The sequence below is a fragment of the Diabrotica virgifera genome, chromosome 4, assembly GCF_917563875.1.
Source record: "Diabrotica virgifera virgifera chromosome 4, PGI_DIABVI_V3a".
NCBI classification, from domain to species: Eukaryota; Metazoa; Arthropoda; class Insecta; order Coleoptera; family Chrysomelidae; genus Diabrotica; species Diabrotica virgifera.
The window spans coordinates 93,027,099-93,047,308 of NC_065446.1; the positions used below are offsets into that span (position 1 = coordinate 93,027,099).

The 20,210-nt window shown below is 32.6% G+C and overlaps 1 protein-coding gene across 1 annotated transcript in view; it reads right to left on the minus strand.

Moving 5' to 3' along the window:
* Positions 1–1,000: 1,000 nt before the first annotated feature.
* The window catches only part of LOC114338583 (probable chitinase 2), an 83,907-nt gene continuing 64,697 nt past the window's right edge, over positions 1,001–20,210 (minus strand). The window contains exons 2-7 of the mRNA XM_028289184.2: positions 8,134–8,298; positions 7,520–7,715; positions 5,633–5,729; positions 5,268–5,474; positions 2,776–2,973; positions 1,001–1,431 (exon numbers count right to left, since the gene is read on the minus strand). Of these exons, the coding sequence (XP_028144985.1) occupies positions 1,030–1,431; positions 2,776–2,973; positions 5,268–5,474; positions 5,633–5,729; positions 7,520–7,715; positions 8,134–8,298 (1,265 nt within the window). The 3' untranslated portion in view covers positions 1,001–1,029. The remainder of the gene's footprint in view (positions 1,432–2,775; positions 2,974–5,267; positions 5,475–5,632; positions 5,730–7,519; positions 7,716–8,133; positions 8,299–20,210) is intronic.

Genomic DNA, 20,210 nt, shown 5'->3' on the forward strand with positions numbered 1-20,210 from the left:
TCATCGTATACTTGTCATACATTGTTGAGTTCCTGTATCTCCTGCCAATATCCAATATCTATTTAAATGAACCTCTTATGTTTGGGGCTTTGTGGGGGCCCCCGAAATGTGGGGGCCCCGGGCAGCTGCCCAGCCTGCCCCCCTTAGATCCGGCCCTACGTTTAAAAACAATTCTATCAAAATTTTGCGCCTACGCTCTTAAAAAGGATTAAAGTATTATACATTTTTGTAATCAGTATTTCAAACGCTTTTAAACGAGCTATCACATGATGTACTTTCCCATTTAAAAAAATAAAAGTTTTGCCTGTCACCTGAAGAGGGATCGCGTAAAGTTCGAAACATTGATGTTATAATATACTTTGATTATTTTAAAAATCGACCTGTCCGAGCGTTTTGCTTCAATGCTAGAAATAAATAAGTTATTAAGGGGGGTAACACTTATTCCAGCGCACTGTATGAGAACGCTACATCAAATAGGTATACTACACGAAAACAAAAAAAACTTAATTAAATGACTTTTGAAAAAAAAATTGATTGAAATCGGTTACCAACTTCAAATTTTGTATCAAAATCATAGACATATATTATCATAGACGGAACTCCGCGCTTCCTGACGACAAGAACTCTTGGACAGGTTTGCAGTATCTCTTTCTAGCACATTGTATCGAGAAACTTACGGAAAGGGAGGACTACTGTCCTCTTTACTTTACTATGCGTAAGAGTGAAACAGCACTGAGCCACAAAAAAAAAGATTGTGTCGTCACTTCGCTTAACATGACACTCTGTCTATGATAATGTATCCAGTCTGTCTGCGTAACTTGGAGCCTTATGGGAAATTTTTTTATTATCAATTTTACGAAAAAAAGGTAATCTTCATAAAGTACGCTCTGCATGGTCTAAAACCTAAGATTCAATCATCAGATTTCAAATTTTATCAACAGTATACGAGGTATGTCAAAAAATATGAATTTCGCTCAAGAGGAAAGTACAAAAAAATAAATTATATCAAAAAATAGAATATTTATTTGACTAGATTATAAAATAGGTAGAGACTAAAACAACGACTAATCCTAACAAACTAACTCTAACTTTATCACTTCCACCATCTTTATTTTTTCTATCATGTCTAATGGTATTCTTCAAATCATTAAGGCTCTTCACTATCGACTTATTAATACACCTCATAATAGGAAAATTGACAAAGTCCTCGTTGTCTTCTTCCGAGCAATCCCCATGAAAATCATCAGTATCGACGGACCAAACCATGGTTCCAGCCAAGTCTTTTTCCATGGCAAAATGAACTTTTTCGGCTATGGATTGTTCGTTGTCGTAAGATATTACTTTGTTCTCGGATACTGCAAATGGAGTGCGGGATTCATCGTCCCAGTAGATTTTCCAGTCTGACGTTGTATTCTTCAGTTCTTTGCAGATCTACAAAAAAAAGAAACATTACTGTAAGTGGACGGCTTTGTGTAGAAAAGAACCAATCCGCAAAAAGTGTTTTTCTGTTAAACCCATAGATGTATGTAGTAATATTAAACTAGATATATAATTAGGGGAGAAATTTTTTTTAATTTAGTGCGCGTGTTGTCCTTTAGGTGAAACAAATAAGGCCGCAAAAAATGTAAAAAAATGTTTAAATTTCACTTGTTTTCCGAGATATTTACATATAATAATTGAAATAACATCCTATCGCCCTGTAAAAATGGCGGCATAAATATTAAAACACTTTCCCTCGTGAGAAAAAATAGAGAAGATAAGTTCCTAAAAAACATAACCCATCTAGACCTAAGTGTAATATTAAACCCGAGGATAAGTATCTTTTTTGTAATTATTTTGGCATAATTATTTTGCTTGGTTAGAAGTTCAATTTCATAAAGCAAATTCCAAACTTCATTATTCCATGATAAAAATCATAAATAAAAATAACATAAGCGGGATCTTTTAAAAAATTTCTTATACTCAAGACAAGTTTAATGTTCAAATTAAATGCCTCCTTATTTTTTTCCGCCAAAAAATAGCGCTCTCTAGCCGGCTCCAATTCTGTCTTAAAAAGATCATATTGGTAGGGGAGCCCGAGCGGGGATTTTGCGCGTTATTCGAACGCGTCAGAAAATCACACAAGGAGAAACCTTGTACCCTGTAAATGTAACCCTACCATATATGGACTCTTAATACAGGGGCGTGCGGTGGGGACAGTCCGTAAAAAAATCTATCGTTAGAAAAATTCGAAAACATCAGATTAAGACAAGGTAAGTTAAGTACATGAAGAATACTGTATATTTCAAAAATCTGACGATTTCAGGGAGGAAATGGGTGAGTCACAAAATTTCACAAAACAGCGAATATTTCGCAAAATAAACATTAGATCGAAAATTTGAAAAATACGTGTTCAGTATTTTTCAAAAATCTATCGAATGATACCAAACACGACCCCCACGGAGGTGGGGTGGGTGGTTACTTTAAAAACCTAAATAGGAACCCCAACTTTTATTGCAGATTTGAATTCCTTACGTAAAAATGTTTTCGAGGCATTTTTTGGAATTTTGGATAGATGGCGCTATTACCGGAAAAAACGATTTTTGGAAATTGAAAATTACATTAAAAAATGGAAAATTCCCACTAAAATGGAAAACTTAACTTCGTTTTAAGACCTAATCTTCACAACCCAATAGGTCCCAATGACGCTAGTAACTGCAAATTTAGGATCCAAGGCTCCCCTATTATAGGAACTTCGACTCTTAGATCCTAAATAAACAACAATATAAAACTTACCTCATTATAACCCAAAAATCCTCCTTCCCTAGTGTAAGGACCTGCGAATCCAAGGTTTGAAGCAACTGAACCTAGTCTTGGTTTTCTTCTACTCTGAAGAGGTTCCTCCAGAAGAAAAGTTCTGCCATATACAGGTATTCCCAGCACTAGCTTATTTGCAGGAGCTCCCAAACTTAACATGTAGTTAATAGTATATTCCTAAAAATAAAATGTATGCTATGTATTTAATTCGTCTAGCTTTAATGAAAGAGCTAATAGACCAGGAAGCATCTGTAAAAATATTAGTACATTTGGATGTTGAGAGGTGACTCATATTTTTTGCAGAAAATGCTTGGAAATAACTCATATAATAATATTTGATTTATCCTCCCACTCAAAAAGATCCGGAACATTGTTTAAATAATTAAAATATCGAAAAATGAAGGAAAAATTCAATTTTTCTCTTGGTTTTTTGATTATAACTTTAAAAGTATTCATTTCCGAGAAAAGTTGCACAGACATAAAAGTTGCGTAATTAAATTTTCTACAATATATGATTAGTTAAACATTTTAAAAATTGTCACCCTTGCTGCAAAATAGCGATAATTGCGAAAAAAACATAAAAAAACAAGTATTCGCATTTTACGTCTTTCAACCATTTATGCTACACTTAGGACCTTCATATTTTACCCATAAAAACTTTATGATATATTAAAAGAACACTGTAAATTTCAGTAAGATCGGTTTAACAGATTTTGCAAAATAAATTTTGCAATCCAGCTTTCGCAAAAAAAATTCATTTTTTCAAAATGTTGCAGGCCTGAAAATAAAGTAGACAGAAAGTTGAATTTTTTTTAGGTATAGAATAATACTGTACCTTTCATTTGCAATTTTCAAAATTAAAATCGGTTAACTACTACAGCGTCAGGAGTTTTTTTAAATAAACATTAATTTTTGGTGCTACGCGCAGGACAGCGGATACGTTTGCTCTGATTGGGCATTCTAATGACCTGTGATAATGATTGATAAATTTTAATTTTTAGTACATTTCGATGTAAATAAATGAATTTGTTTATTGCAAAATAAAAACACATACTTTGTCCTTTGAAATTACACTTTTTTTAGCAAAAACTTTGTTTGTTCATATATTTTAACTTAGACAACAAAAGTTTATTATTTTTAAACATATGCAATTGTTTAAACAATATTTCACAAACAATAATCAATTAGTTTGATTTTTGTGGAATTAAAATATTAAAATACAACAAAATATACTTAGAAAATAATATATTAAATAACAATTTAAAGAAATTTTGGTGGAAATCAACTTGTGTGAATCGAACATCGCTGTCCTGCGCGTAGCACCAAAAATTAATGTTTATTTAAAAAAAATTCCTGACGCCGCGGTAGTTACCCGATTTTAATTTTACAAATTGCAAATGAAAGGTGCAGTATTCTTCTATATGAAAAAAAAATTTCAACTTGCTATCTGCCTTATTTTCAGTCCTGCAACATTTTGAAAACATGATTTTTTTTGCGAAACCTGGATTTTAAAATTTATTTTGCAAAATCTATTGAACCAATCTTAATAAAATTTACAGTATTGTTTTAATATGTCATAAAGTCTTTTTGGGTAAAATATGAAGGTCCTAGGTATAGCATAAATGGTTGAAAACCGTAAAATGCGAATCCTTGTTTTTTATGGTTTTTTTCGCAATTATTGCTATTTTGCAATAAAGGTGACAACTTTTAAAATTTTTAACCAATCCTATATTGTAGAAAATTTAATTACGCAGCTTTTATGTCAGTGCAACTTTTCTCTGAAGTAAATACTTTTAGTTATAATCAAAAAACGAATAGAAAAAATCTAATTTTTCTTCATTTTTTGGTATTTTGATTATTTAAACAATGTTCCGGGCCTCTTTTAGTGGGAGGATAACTCAATTATTATTATATGAGTTAATTCCAAGCAATTTCTGCAAAAAAATACGAGTCACCTCTCAACGTCCATCTCAAAACAGATCCGCCCTGGACTATAATAGAATAAAGTTGACTTTATGATGAAGAACTGTTTCGTAAAATGACTTTTATTACTATTACTTCCGTAAAATCTGTTTATTTACAAGGCCAGCAAAAGACACCTTAAAAGAAAAACTTTCAAATTGGAGACAGTGGAAGAAAGAGGGAGAGAGAGAGTTTATAGGGTTTATAATAATATCGATAAAAGATATCAAAATGTAGTGTTGCGAGTAAGAACTTTTACTCGTCACACAAAGGAAAAGATGCTCTGATTTCAATCATATATTAAGATTGAAATAAATTTACTTCTACATAGAGTCGAAGCCAATAGATATTAAGAGATGTGACAGAAAAATATTTTCTCCTGTATTGATCATATTTATAATAAATGCACCAATTTTAAAAAGAATAGCTCAAGCATTGTCAAATAACGACCATTTTAAATGAGAAAGCAAATTAATAACAAAAAAGAAACACCATAAACAAAAACCTACCACATTTAGAACATCTGGTCCTTTCAAAGGTGAGTTTGCCCCGGTTCTTTTGTCCCATGCGCCATGATAATCGTAGCACATCATGTGAATATAATCCAAATATACTGACAACGCCTCAACGTCATAAGCGACATCTATAGTATCTTTTCCAGCACCAAAAGCAGCTGTAAGGAGCAGCTTGTCCTTTCTATAAGCTGCTCTTAATTCCTAAAAACCGCAAAAGAGATATTATTTATGTAGATTATACTCGTAGAACATAACCTGTCGAATTTAGCTTTTAAAAACCTTCTTTTCGGAGTTAATCAATATATTTTTGTATGCAACAATGTCTATTTACCACAAGAATATCTTTTCTAAATACATACCTTAACAAGCAGGAGGAAATTGTTTTTGTCTTCTTTACTTCCGCCTCTCTTACCGGGAAACTCCCAATCCAGGTCAAGCCCATCAAAATTATACTTCCTGAAAATCGCACATATTAGTAATTGAACTTATACTATGGCCAAAAAGCAGGAGGAGAATAGAAGACATAACATCAGAAGAAATAGAAATACAAAGAGGCGCTCTACAAGGGTGTATACTTTTACCAATATTATTTAATATATACTTGGAAGACATATTAAGTAAGGCAATGGCAATGGATGAACTAAACGTAGGCATTAGAATTATGGCATGATCATAAATAACCTGAGATACGCTGATGATGCAGTTCTTTTAGCCGAATCACATGATGACCTACAGATACTGCGCTTAATAAAGTGACCGCGGTAAATGAGGAATATGGACTATCGTTCAATATAAGCAAGACGAAATATATGAGAATACAAAGACAACTCAGGAAATTCGTGAGATATATGTATGTACAGAATCAACCTATTGAAAGAGTAAGAGAATTCAAATACCTACGTACAACCATTAATGAAAACAATGACAGCTCTCAAAAAATACGAATCAGAATCGAACAGGCCAGAAGCATATTTACAAGAATGAAGAGGCTCCTCTGCTCCCGGGACTTAAACCTCGAGTTAAAAAATACGACTGTTAAGATGTTATGTGCTATCCGTATTATACGACGGGATGGAAGCGTGGACACTGAAGAAAATTGACGTGAGGAGACTCGAGGCATTCGAGATGTGTATGTACCGAAGAATACTGAAGAACTCATGGGTCGATAGAATAACCAACGTAGAGGTAATGAGACGTATGCATAAGGAAAGAGAAGTATTTCTAACAATTAAGAGAAGAAAACTGAGATATATGGGACATACGATGAGAGGAGATAAATATCTAATACTCCAGGTCATTATGTAAGGAAAAATCCAGGGAATAATATCCAAAGGAAGGAGACGTAACTCATGGCTGAAGAACCTTAGGGAACGGTTTGGATGTAGTAACAATGAATTATTTAGAGCCGCGGTCTCAAAAGTAAAAATCGCTCTGATGATTGCTAACCTTCGAAGCGGAAACGGCACATAAAGAAGTAATTGAACAAAGACCTATCACAAAGATTTATGACTTTGTATCATGATATATCGTGATACAAAGAAATCTTAGCTAAATAAAGTTGTCTTTATTAAAAGTTTTGTGTACTGAGAAAAGTAACAGATGCCAATAGTAGGACGTCATATTGAATAGTGACAAACTCTTTTTCTTTTTCTCGGTACAGATTTCTTCTTCGTCAATCTCTACTTTTTGTTGAGGCAACTCATTTTCGTTTCTGTACAACCATCCCGGGCCTTCCCACCATCGAGATTCGAACAATCGCCGAACACCACAGCCTTTTGATGGAAGATCGACAGGGCAGAGAGAGCCAGGAATATATAACCAATGCTCAGAATTGGCTAAATTCCTAATCTTCTGAATTATATCCCACTACCCTAATGGTGCCACTATTTCCCAGCATATTAGAGTTTTTTGTCTATTCTCAATAAAACTTTAAAGGGCTTCATACTTTCAGTAGTTTGAATAGAGCAAATATATCGGCCGCCCGCTTTTAGGAACTTTACAAAATTTGCAAAGCAATTTCAGCTTGTCTCCATACTAAGGGTATATGCATCAACTGTTCGTCATCTGGAGAAACCACTCCAATGAATGTTTTCTAGCAGTTTTCTACTACGATAAAGATAACTCTCCTTTGCCACATATTAATCTATAACACTACCGATTTCAAATTAAATAATTTGAATTTGTTTTGAATTTGAATTTTGAATTTGAATTTGTTGAATTTGTTTATAAGAATCTATAATACTTACTTAATAAAATCTAATGAGTTTGCAACGAATCTGCTTCGTCTGTGAGGATCAGCTACAAGTTTTGAGTAATTTGCAGAACCTTCGTTCCATCCTCCTACAGCTAACGTTACTTTGAGGTGGGGGTATTTGTGTTTTAGACCAGTCACTCTCTTAAAACCTCCTCTTCCATAATCATCCGTTAAATCTTGAAATGCATCTTTAACAAAATATAAATAATGTAGATAAATAATCACAAATGTTACTATTTAGCGTAGGAGTAAAATTTGTCAATTTCTTGTGTTTGAATTGGTAATCAACACAGCGACATGACATCATTTCGGCCTCCCATGGCCTCATCAGACGCTGGGGCTGACCACAAAATCAAACACGGAATGCCAACGAATGTCTCTTAATTGTTTCCCACTCAAGTGGTTAGGTGGTTAGCGTACGCAGGCGCCATCTACTTTGATTTCCATGGTGAAATATTTGAAGTCGCAACTATATTTTTAAATTGTAGTAATTGTACCATCATAATATTTCCGATCTTGTTTTTCAACTTAAAAGTTGGCATTCAAACGTTTTGCATAAATATGGCCAATTTACAAAGATATGCGAATATTGTACTGCATATTTACCTAATGATCTTAACGAATCTTGTGTAATATCTAATCCACTAAACGAATATATTATGTGTGTGCAGAGACTTGGATCTAGATGTTCAATGGTGAAAGATCCCCTATCTGGTCTATAAACTGCCCAACTGCCCACATAACACACTACAAGCTTTCCGTGGGTTGGACCTGAAAAAAAAAATTAAATTAGATAATGACGAAAGTCAAAATATACATGTATTTTTACAAATGGAAAATGAAATGAATTCAGATGTTTTCATCAAAATTATAAAGTAAGTATTCTATAAACTAAAGTGTTGAATCTGACTCAATATACAGGGTATGTGGAAACTCTACCGAAAACGAAGACAGGAAATTCCTCAGTAGTCCAGGGCGCATCTGTTTTGAGATGGACGTTGAGAGGTGACTCAAATTTTTTTGCAGAAATTGCTTGAAAATAAATCAAATAATAATATTTGAGTTATCCTCCCTCTCAAAAAGGTCCGGAACATTGTTTAAATAATCAAAATGTCAAAAAATTAAGGAAAAATTCGATTTTTTTCTTCGTTTTTTGATTATAACTTTAAAAATATTCATTTCCGAGAAAAGTTGTACTGACATAAAAGTTGCATAATTAAATTTTCTACAATATGGAATTAATTAAAAATTTAAAAACTAGTCACCCTAGTTGCAAAATAGCAATAAATGCGAAAAAACATACAAAAACAAGTATTCGCATTTTACGTTTTTCAACCATTTATGCTACACTTAGGACCTTCATATTTTACCCAGAAAAACTTTATGATACACTAAAACAATACTCTAAATTTTATTAAGATCGGTTTAATACAGTTTGCAAAATAAATTTTGCAATCCAGCTTTCGCAAAAAAAATTCATTTTTTCAAAATGTTACAGGACTGAAATTAAAGCAGGTAGCAAGTTGAAATTTTTTTTTTGCTTATAGAAGTGTACTGTACCTTTAATTTCCAATTTGCAAAATTAAAATCGATTAATTATCACGGCGTCAGGAAATTTTTTAAATAAACAATAATTTTTAGTGCTACGCGCAGGACAGCAGTATTCGATTCACACAAGTTGATTTCCACCAAAATTTCTTCCAATCTTTATCTAATATATTATTTTCTTAATCTATATTTTGTTGTATTTTAATATTTTAATTCCACAAAAATCAAACTAATTTTATTATAGTTTGTGAAATATTATTTAAACAATTGCATATATTTAAAAATAATAAACTTTTATTTTTTAAGTTAAAATATATGAACAAATAAAGTTTTTGCTAATAAAAGTGTTATTTCCAAGGATAGAGTATGTGTTTTTATTTTGCAATAAACAAATTTATTTATTTATATCAAAATTTAATAAAAATTAAAATGTATCAATTATTATCAAAGGTTATTGGAATGCCCAATCAGAGGAAACTATCCGCTGTCCTGCGCGTAGCACCAATAATTAATGTTTATTTAAAAAAATTCCTGACGCCGTGGTGTTAATCGATTTTAATTTTGCAAAATTGCAAATGAAAGGTACAGTAGACTTTCACACGCAAAAAAAAATTCAACTTGCTATCTGCTTTACTTTCAGTCCTGTAACATTTTCAAAAAATGAATTCTTTTTACGGAAGCTGGATTGCCAAATTTATTTTGCAAATTCTATTGAACCGATCTTAATGAAATTTGCAGTAATATTTTACCGTATCATAAAGTTTTTGTGGGTGAAATATGAAGGTTCTAAGTGTAGCATAAATGATTGAAAAACGTAAAATGCGAATACCTGTTTTTGTATGGTTTTTTCGCAATTATTGCTATTTTGCAACAAGGGTGACTATTTTTTAAATTTTTAACTAATTCTATATTGTAAGAAATTTAATTATGCAACTTTGATGTCAGTACAACTTTTCTCGGAAATGAATACTTTTAAAGTTATAATCAAAAAACCAAGAAAAAAACCGAATTTTTCCTTAATTTTTTGACATTTTGATTTTTTAAACAATGTTCCGGACTTTTTTGAGAGGGAGGATAACTCAAATATTATTATTTGATTTATTTTCAAGCAATTTCTGCAAAAAAATTTGAGTCACCTCTCAACATCCAAATGTACTAATATTTTTACAGATGCGCTACAGATGGTCTACAGGTAATTTTAGGACAATTTAACCAAATTCACCTAGTCCGAAAATGCTTCCTAAGGGAGCTAGAGCTCTTTGAAAATGGCGTCTTGTAATTGTTAAATACCTCAAGAACGCTTCTAGTCAGAAAAACAAAAATTGGTACGCATATTTATCTTCCAGAGATAAATCGATTCCATCCATTGCGAATTTATAGTACCGGTCTTAGGCGTCCGTTTTGGGTAGGGTAACGGTTATTTTATCGCATAACTTTTTTGTCTTTAAATTTTAAGCATTTTTCAATTTGGATTATTAAATTGTGAGGTATGGTAGCACTAAAAGGTACCTACTCTTGATTTAAGTCGGTAGGACACACCGATTTCTAGAAAAATCGATTTGAAAATTTTTAGTCTCTTAAATTTGAAAAAAATTGAAAAATAATTAAAAAAAGAACGTTGTATTTTACCAACTTAAAGCAAGAGAAACTTTTACTACTAGAATACCTTATAATTTAATAATCTATTGTCAAAAATGCTTAAAAATTAAAGACAAAAAAGTTATGCGATAAAATAACCGTTGACCTACCCAAAACCGACGCATATGACCGATACTAGAAATTCGCAATTAATGAAATCGATTCATCTCTGAAATATAATTAAACGTGCAAGTTTTCGTTTTCTATATAGTTTTTCTTTTGATTTTTCTTTGAAATTTAAAAAACGAAACATTTTCAAATCGATTTTTCTAGAAAACGGTATATTCTATCTACTTAAAACAAGAGTACCTTTTAGTACAAGAATACCTCACAATTTAATAATCCAGAGTCAAAAATGCTTAAAACATAAAGACAAAAAAGTTATGCGATAAAGTAACCGTTGCCCTACCCAAAACGGACGCCTATGACCGGTACTAGAAATTGCAATGGATGTAATCGATTTATCTCTGGAAGGTAAATACGCATACCAATTTTTGTTTTTCTAAATAGAAGCGTTCCGGAGGTATTTAAGAAAAACTAATTACCAGACGCCATCTTCAAATAGCTCTAGCTCCCTTAGAAAGCGTTTTCGGACTAAGTGAATTGGGTTAATTTGTCTTAAAATTATCTGAGGAATCTCCTGTATTCGTTTGTCGGTAGAGTTTCTGGACACCCTATATATCAGTTATGCAATTTACTATCTGATTTGCGAATAAGCCACAATTTAAGTTTGAAATTAAGTTTATTTGACGATTCGACTTCCACTTCGAAAATCGTTATATTCGTATTTTGATAAAGATTTCCGAAGTGGAAGTCGAAACGTCAAATAAATTTAATTTCAAACTTAAATTGTGGCCAAATAAAACTGTAAATTGCATAAGGTGCCACAAGGAAATAGCTTCAGAATAATATACCTATATCAGTTCGTGACCAGACATCTCGTAACGCGACAGTTCGTAACCGGACAACTGGTAACGGACAATTCGTAACAGCGACAGTTCGTAATGGCGACACTTCGTAACGGCGACAGTTCGTAACTATACAAATTCGTAACGTCCAAATTGAATAATTATTCTGTTTATTTTTGTTAACGTGGAAACTAACTGTTTTTACAGTTATAATTAAAATTATGTTTATTAATTTAACGAATCAGTACCGGGATAACCATGTTTAACATATTTTATGTTTCGTGTTTCAGAATACATATATTAAAAGTCTTTAAACACAAACAAATATTTAATAGTCTAAGAGCTAGTGAACCCTCCGACTAACGGTCGTCCTGTAAGGCTAAAAATTTTTCTAGTGATAATTCATAGCACACCAAGGCTAAAAACCATGACCTGGCAGGGCTCAGCGGTGCACGTGTATATACCAGGTGAATCGAAAAGTGCAAATTTAGGGGGTAAAATAAACTTTCTCCTGTAAGGTTTAAATTTAAGTATGTGTTTGAGTAAGTCATTTAGAAGAAATGTGTACAATGACAGGCGATTCTGAAGAGCATAAGACCTTGCCAGGCGAGGGGAAAGATTATGGGTTTTTCCTAAAATTATTCTTTTTGCATCGAACAAATTTGTTTTAGGTTTTTTGAATCATTTCAAACAGAAAACGTCTTTTGTGATTTTTCTCTTAAGTTAATAGTTTTTGTTATATGAGCGATTGAAAATTTTGAAAATTGAGAAATCGGCCATTTTTAACCCTAAATCGGACATTTATCTAAAAATTTCAATGTTGCCAAGGTACGTAGATATTCTTTAAACATTGATTGATGAAATCCCGAAGAGTTTTTTGCAATAAAATATCGAAAACCCCTTTGTTTTTTTAATTGCTAATCAAGCGTGTGCGACACTGTAGTATAAGTGAGGACGTTTGAGTTTGCATAAATTCATTATCTCAAGAATGGGCAAATTTCAAGAGAAATCCTCAGACAGGTCGATTTTTATTTTTGAATTAGGACTTTTTGGCATATATATAATACTAGTGACGTCATCCATCTGGGCGTGATGACGTAATCGATGATTTTTTTAAATAAGGTTATTTAATTCTCTATGCAGTAATATAAACATTAACATAATTATTTATACAGGGTGTACAAAAAATTTTTTTTCTTCTATTTGTCAAATTTAATCAAAGTTAATTTAATAAAAAAAAAATTTTGTACACCCTGTATAAATAATTATGTTAATGTTTATATTAGTGAATAGAAAATTCAATAACCTTTCAAATAAGCTATCACACAATCACTACTCTCATTTAAAAAAATCATCGATTACGTCATCACGCTCAGATGGATGCCGTCACTAGTAATATATATATGCCAAAAAGTCCTAATTTAAAAATAAAAATCGACCTCTCTGAGGATTTCTCTTGAAATTAAACCCATTCTCGAGATAATGAATTTATGCAAACTCAAACGTCCTCACTTATACTACGGTGTCGCACCTGCTTGATTAGCTATTAAAAAAACAAAGGGATTTTCGATATTGTATTGCAAAAAACTCATCGGGATTTCATCAATCAATGTTTAAAGAATATCTACGTATCTTGGCAAGATTGAAATTTTTAGATAAATGTCCGATTTAGGGTTAAAAATGGCCGATTTCGCAATTTTCAAAATTTTCAATCGCTTATATAACAAAAACTATTAACTTAAGAGAAAAATTACTAAAGACGTTTTCTGTTTGGAATGATTCAAAAAACCGAAAAAAACTTTGTTCGATGCAAAAAGCATAATTTTAGGAAAAACCCCTAATATTTCCCCTCGCCTGGCAAGGTCTTATGCTCTTTAGAATCGCCTGTCATTGTACACATTTCTTCTGAATGACTTACTCAAACACATACTTAAATTTAAACCTTACAGGAGAAAGTTTATTTTACCCCCTAAATTTGCACTTTTCGATTCACCTGGTAGATACACGTGCACCACTGAGGCCTGCCAGGTCATGGTTTTTAGCCTTGGTGTGCTATGAATTATCACTAGAAAAATTTCTAGCCTTACAGGACGACCGTCACTAGCTCTTAGACTATAAATACATACAAACTTTTAACAATATTTTTAAAAGTTTATCCATCTTTATACCTAGGCAAAGGAATAATGAAGTAATTCGTGAAATATTTAAGTCAACAACCGTCTTTAGACATTCCCAATTTTCTAGTAAACATTTTGTAAAGGAAAGATTAAAACATTTGTTATTATAATAAACCTTGTGATTGGTTATAGTGTTGGGGTATTCAATCAACGGTTATAGTTGATACAAGGGATGGCTTTTAATACTTCAATACTTGGTTTAAATACTTTTATTATATTCTAAAACACGAAATATAAATGCCTTAAAAATGTTTATTCTGATACTGATTCGTTAAATTGATATACATAATTTCATTTACAATTGTAATAACATTGCTGAGTTTCCACGTTAACAGAAATAAACAGAATAATTCAATTTAGACGTTACGAATTGTCCGTTACGAATGTGTATAGTTACGAACTGTCGCCTTTACGAAGTGTCGCCGTTACGAACTGTCGCTGTTACGAATTGCCCGTTACCAGTTGTCCGGTTACGAACTGTCGCGTTACGAGATGTCATGGAACCATATCAGTTATGTTTTATTTCAGCATTACTTTATAAATACACTTACAGAGGTATTAGCCAATAGATTGAGAACGACACAGAGGGCGATCGAGCGAGCTATGTGCTATGTTGGATAAAAAATAAATGGAACTGGGTAGAACGCGTGGCACGACAAAACATCGAAAGGTGGACGAGAAGCATTGTACATTGGAGACCACGCGAGCATAGTTGTAGTAGAGAAAGACCACAAAAACGATGACTAGACGACATCAAAGCAAAAATGGAAAGAAATTGGCACCAAATAGCACAGAGAAGAATGGAGAACTCGCGGGGATGCCTTTGTCCAGGAGTGGATGCAAACAGGCTGAAGAAGAAGAAGACTTTATAAATCTCCGACTGGGCATATGTATTCCTTATTGGTTGCTGACCTTCTTCTTGTTGTGGTTACTTCTTCTATCGAAGGTTTGTTATCATAACAACTATCAGTACTTAATTTGCAGCTGCGCTGAGGAAGTCTACTGGGCGCAATTATACCAATCTCGAAGGTTTCTCAGCCAGGAAATCCTCCTTCGGCCAACCTTTCTGTTACAAGTGGCGGCTCGTGATTTTTACAATAGGGGAGGCTATACCTAACTGTAAAATATCTAGACAAATTTGCACTAGCAAAAAAATGCGCCAAAAAATGTAATTTAAGGCCCCATTTTTTGACCATTTTTTATTTACATTTCATAATATAATCCTAATTCATAATTTCATGATATCATATCATTTTAAAAATAGTTAGTCTAATTGTAAAAGTTTAATACCAAAGTTTGTGTCGTTTATTTGTTAATAATTCCATCTATTTGTACCTAAATAGATACCTCGCATATCAAAATAAATACAGATTTGAAGTTTTGCAGTCCATACATACAGTAGGAAAAATGAAAGAATACCCATGAACGAACATATAAAACACGCTGTAGTTTCCTGTCACCGTGTCACACAAAGAATTGGCCAGCGCAAGTACATGTAATAATTATTATTACATGTACTTGCGCTGGGCAATTTTCTTTGTGACACGGTGACAGGAAAATATAGCGTGTTTTATATGTTCGTTCATGGGTATTCTTTCATTTTTCCGACTGTAATGAAGCTTCAATTTTTTTAAGATACTCAACTGAATTTTTTTAATTCTAAACGCGGCCTACTGCGAATTCAAAAACACCATAAATTACCGATATTTTACTTTGAGTTAGAGATATCGGAAAAAGTTATTTGAGCAAGTTGTTCCAAATATTATTATAACCCCACATACCAAATTTCATAACAAAATTCGCACTTTTAGATTTTTCATTATTTTTAGTCAGGACCCTAAAATTCGTTGTCCCGAGACGCACGCAACCACGCAACGGAGCCGAGAAGCTATTCTGCCTCCCTTGGTATATCTCCGGGCAGCGTGTGATGGCACCGTAGATGCCACTGTTAGGAGACCGGGTCTCCTTAAACGCCTGCTGCGCTGCACGGAGCATTAGCAACGGAGACTGTTGGGCTTCTCGGCTCCGTGCTCCGTTCATGCATCTCGGGATAACCCAGGGTCCTGCCTACAATAATATGTAATAAAACTGAGACGCGATCAGCGTTCTAATGCTAATGCTCCGTACGTATGGATAATTAGTGATAATATGGAATTTACACGTTGTATAATAGTGAGAGTTGTACTTGTTGTTTTCGCGATTCATGATAAACAAAACAGTGTAGAGTGTGTAAAAAATTTATGGGGAGGCTGAGCCTCCCTTGCCTCCTCTGACGAGCCGCCACTGATGTTACTTTTGATATTTTCTTCCATGATAAGTCTTATCAGCACTTCGGCATTGGTATCATAACTCTCTGACTGAATCCACGGTATTTTGAGCATTCGTCTACAGAACCACATCTCCAGTGCTTCTAACTTCTTTATTTGTTTTATCTCTTTAATGTCCAATTTTACATTTCATACAACAACAGGGCCCCCGTAACCGGGCGTGCAACGCGTGCGACGCACGCGGGCGCAGCCCGAAAAGGGCGCCAAACCGAAGGTTTGGCAAATAAGAAATATTTATTTTAACGAGATATTCATTTTTTATACAATTTTAATTTTACATTTTTAACGAACATTTCGAGAAATTTCAAAAATAAAAAAAATTGTTTATAAATGAAAAAATAATTAAGATCTTATTTTATATTTGGTGTTAATAATTTACTACTATATATTATTGTATTTTTTTAAAACTATATAATATGGGAATACCTATTTTACAGTACTTATCCGTAAATCGTAAATTTGTTTAGATGTCAAAAGTTGTTGTGTTGTAATATTCTGTCCAGATTTGAAACTTTCGTGGATTTTTGAAAATAAAATAATTTCATAAAAATTTGGCATTAGGGTTTTTTTGAGACGAGGAATTCAAATTTTGAAAAATAAATTTTAACGGTGGAAGCTTGGGTTTTGGGTTAAATAGATTTTTTAATAATTTAATAGAAACACCCAATTTGATAAATAATGCATGCTATAAAAAGGCATAGATAGTAATATAAAAATAATATGTACCATTATATTTATTTATAAACTACCGTTTTTGAAATTCTGATAGCAAGTAGACATAAAGCAAGTGCTTTACTATTAAATGTCCAATCATTTAGATTTATTTATAGAGATCATAATGATTATTTGGTATCATGTTTATTCCAGATAAATATTATAAGCAAAATGATACAATAATTGACATTAAAGTATGTCAAAACTATTTAAAGAATCTAGTTGATCATTTTAAAAATTACAGTCTCCCCCTTCTGTGGTCCCCGGCGCTAAGGTATAAGGTGCCCGCCTGCAAACGTAGCATAATTCCCCTTAGGTTTTTAAAATTAGTATGTATTTTGTATAACACCAGCAGCAAAAAGCTCATTTTGGCGCCCACCAAATAGGGGCGCCCGCCTGCAGTGCAGCATCACTTGCAGGCCCGTTGTCGCCGGCCCTGTGTGGCTCAATGGTAAGAGAGCCGACCTTTGGATCAAAGGGTTGTGAGTTATGAATCCCAGCTGATTACCAAATTTTTCTTTATTAAAAATCAGTTAATAGAAATAATTTCTATCCTTGTGGGATCGGTGAAGAGAGACGTTTGGATACAATTAGCGTCTCTTTGTAAAGACAATGAAATAGACTTTACTATATAACAAGACATTTACTTAACACACACACTACACATTACACTATAATCTGAATGTGAAATCAACTTTATCATGCCAATGGCCAAAAAAATACAGATGTGAAAATGTTGTTGAGGAAATAATTGCCCAAGTGGGAAAATTGGCAGCTGATGAACAAGGTTTTCCTTCGTTAAATATCGTGAAACGAAAATATAAACTAAAATTTTTCGATTATGAAAATAGAAACGAGACATTTCAAGATCCAAAAACCGCGTTTAAAATATTATTTTTTTTAGAATAATTGATCAAATTCATTGAATAGTAGATTTGATACGATGTCTTATTATGATAATGTTTTTGGTTTTTTCAGTGATATTTTTACATTAAGTGACCATGATATTTTAAAACATTGTCTTGCTTTTCAACAAAAAATAACTGATCCAGTAAAGACGGAGGCAAAAGTAAAGATTGATGCAACTGATTTATTTAGCGAGATAAAAGCTTTATAATTAGGTACTTCAATTACCCAACTCATCAGATCCACTTATATTCTTCAATATATATTTGAAAATAATCTAACTTCATCTTTACCAAATATCACTGTTTCACGAAGAATCATCCTCACTTTACCGGTGTCTGTTGCTTCTGGCGAGCGATCATTTTCAAAATTAAATTTAATTAAAAATTGTTGGAGCTGTACTATGGTACAGGAAAGATGTATTAACCATCGAGCAAGAGCTCGTCAATAGAATTGACTTAAAAGATATTATAAACGAATTTGCTGCCGTCAAATTTAGAAAAACACCTATTTAATTCAATTTAGATTTAAGATATCGATTTCTAGATTTAAAGGCGTAGGCGCAAAATTTGGCGCCAATGTGTTTTAAATGCATTCATTTTTTTCGAATCCTGAGAAAAATAATATGTATGTAAGAATTTTTGAAAAATTTATACGCAGAATGAAAGATTGCATTTTTACTGAGGGCCGAAAGTCCTTGAAAACTTCTATAATGTTTATTTTAATAAATTACAGGGGTCAAAAAAAAAAGAAAATTTAGCGTAATTTTTAATTTCAAATATCTCATTCAAAAGAACTTTTTGGTCATTCTAAGGGACTTCGGTCCTCGGTAATAATATAATCTATCATTCTGCGTTAAAATTTTTCAAAATTTCTTACATATTAGTTTTCTCAGGATTCGAAAAAAATGAATGCATTTAAAACACATTGACCCGAAATTTTACGCCTACGCCCTTAACTAATATACATATTAAAGTTTTATTTGTTTTTTTGCCATTATCAGTAAATTAGTTACAAAAAAAATTGAATTCTTGCAATTTCTGTTGTAAAAGGAGTAAAGAATAAAAAATTATAGATTTATTTCATAAGAGGAAACAGTAGTGATCAACAGGTAGCAAAAACGCGTTCCAAGATTGCGGCTGTAATTTTGAATATTTTTTCGAGATATTTGGTACACGTATTCGTAATATAATAAAGAATGGCGGTACAGAGCCCAATTTGAAAAATATATTAATATGTGGAAATTACTCTGTAATTAAATACAATATTAAAAAAACGAGCCTGTACCGCCATTAAGAAGAACAAAAAAATACACTTTCTTCAAATAAACTTTTTTATCCGCTGCCTAGATTTTGTGTCATTTTGGAACTACTAAAATTTTTTATTTCATTAGTAGTTCCAAAATGACACAAAATCTAGGCATCGGACAAAAAAGTTTATTTGAAGAAAGTGTATTTTTTTGTTCTTCTTAATGGCGGTACAGGCTCGTTTTTTTAATATTGTATTTAATTAAATTTAATTAAAATATTGTGTAATTAAATACAATATTAAAAAAACGAGCCTGTACCGCCATTAAGAAGAACAAAAAAATACACTTTCTTCAAATAAACTTTTTTATCCGATGCCTAGATTTTGTGTCATTTTGGAACTACTAAAATTTTTTATTTCATTAGTAGTTCCAAAATGACACAAAATCTAGGCATCGGACAAAAAAGTTTATTTGAAGAAAGTGTATTTTTTTGTTCTTCTTAATGGCGGTACAGGCTCGTTTTTTTAATATTGTATTTAATTACAGAGTAATTTCCACATATTAATATATTTTTCAAATTGGGCCCTGTACCGCCATTCTTTATTATATTAAGAATACGTGTGCCAAATATCTCGAAAAAATATTCAAAATTACAGCCGCAATCTTGGAACGCGTTTTCGCTACCTGTTGATCGCTACTGTTTCACCTTAATTGGATATAGGTGGATTTAAAGGGCGCCAAAATATATCCAGCACGCGGGCGCCGCTCAGCCTTGCGGTGGCCCTAACAAAGTAGATAAAACGTAAAATTGTAACGCTTATTTTATAATACTGTATAATTGTTGTTATAATTTTGTCTTAAGATTTATGATCAGTAAGAACCTTTTCGTCTTTCTGAACAAAAGCTTGCCTGCAATTTCAATGTATGTTCTTATTTCATTTTGTTCATTATTCTTTGACATATGCATCAGAAACAAGACCCGATACGGCCACAACACAAAGACTACTGGAAACGGCAGAGATGAAGTAGGTACTGAGAATAATTACAGGAAATACGCTGAGAGATCAAAAGAGGAGTGAAGAAATTAGAAGAAAATGTAACGAACAGTGTATAAACGAATGGACACTAAATAGAAAAAAAGAATGGAATAACCACATAAGCAGAATGGAGGAGACAACGCATGGTCTAAATAGTCACCAATCGGTAGAAGAAGTAT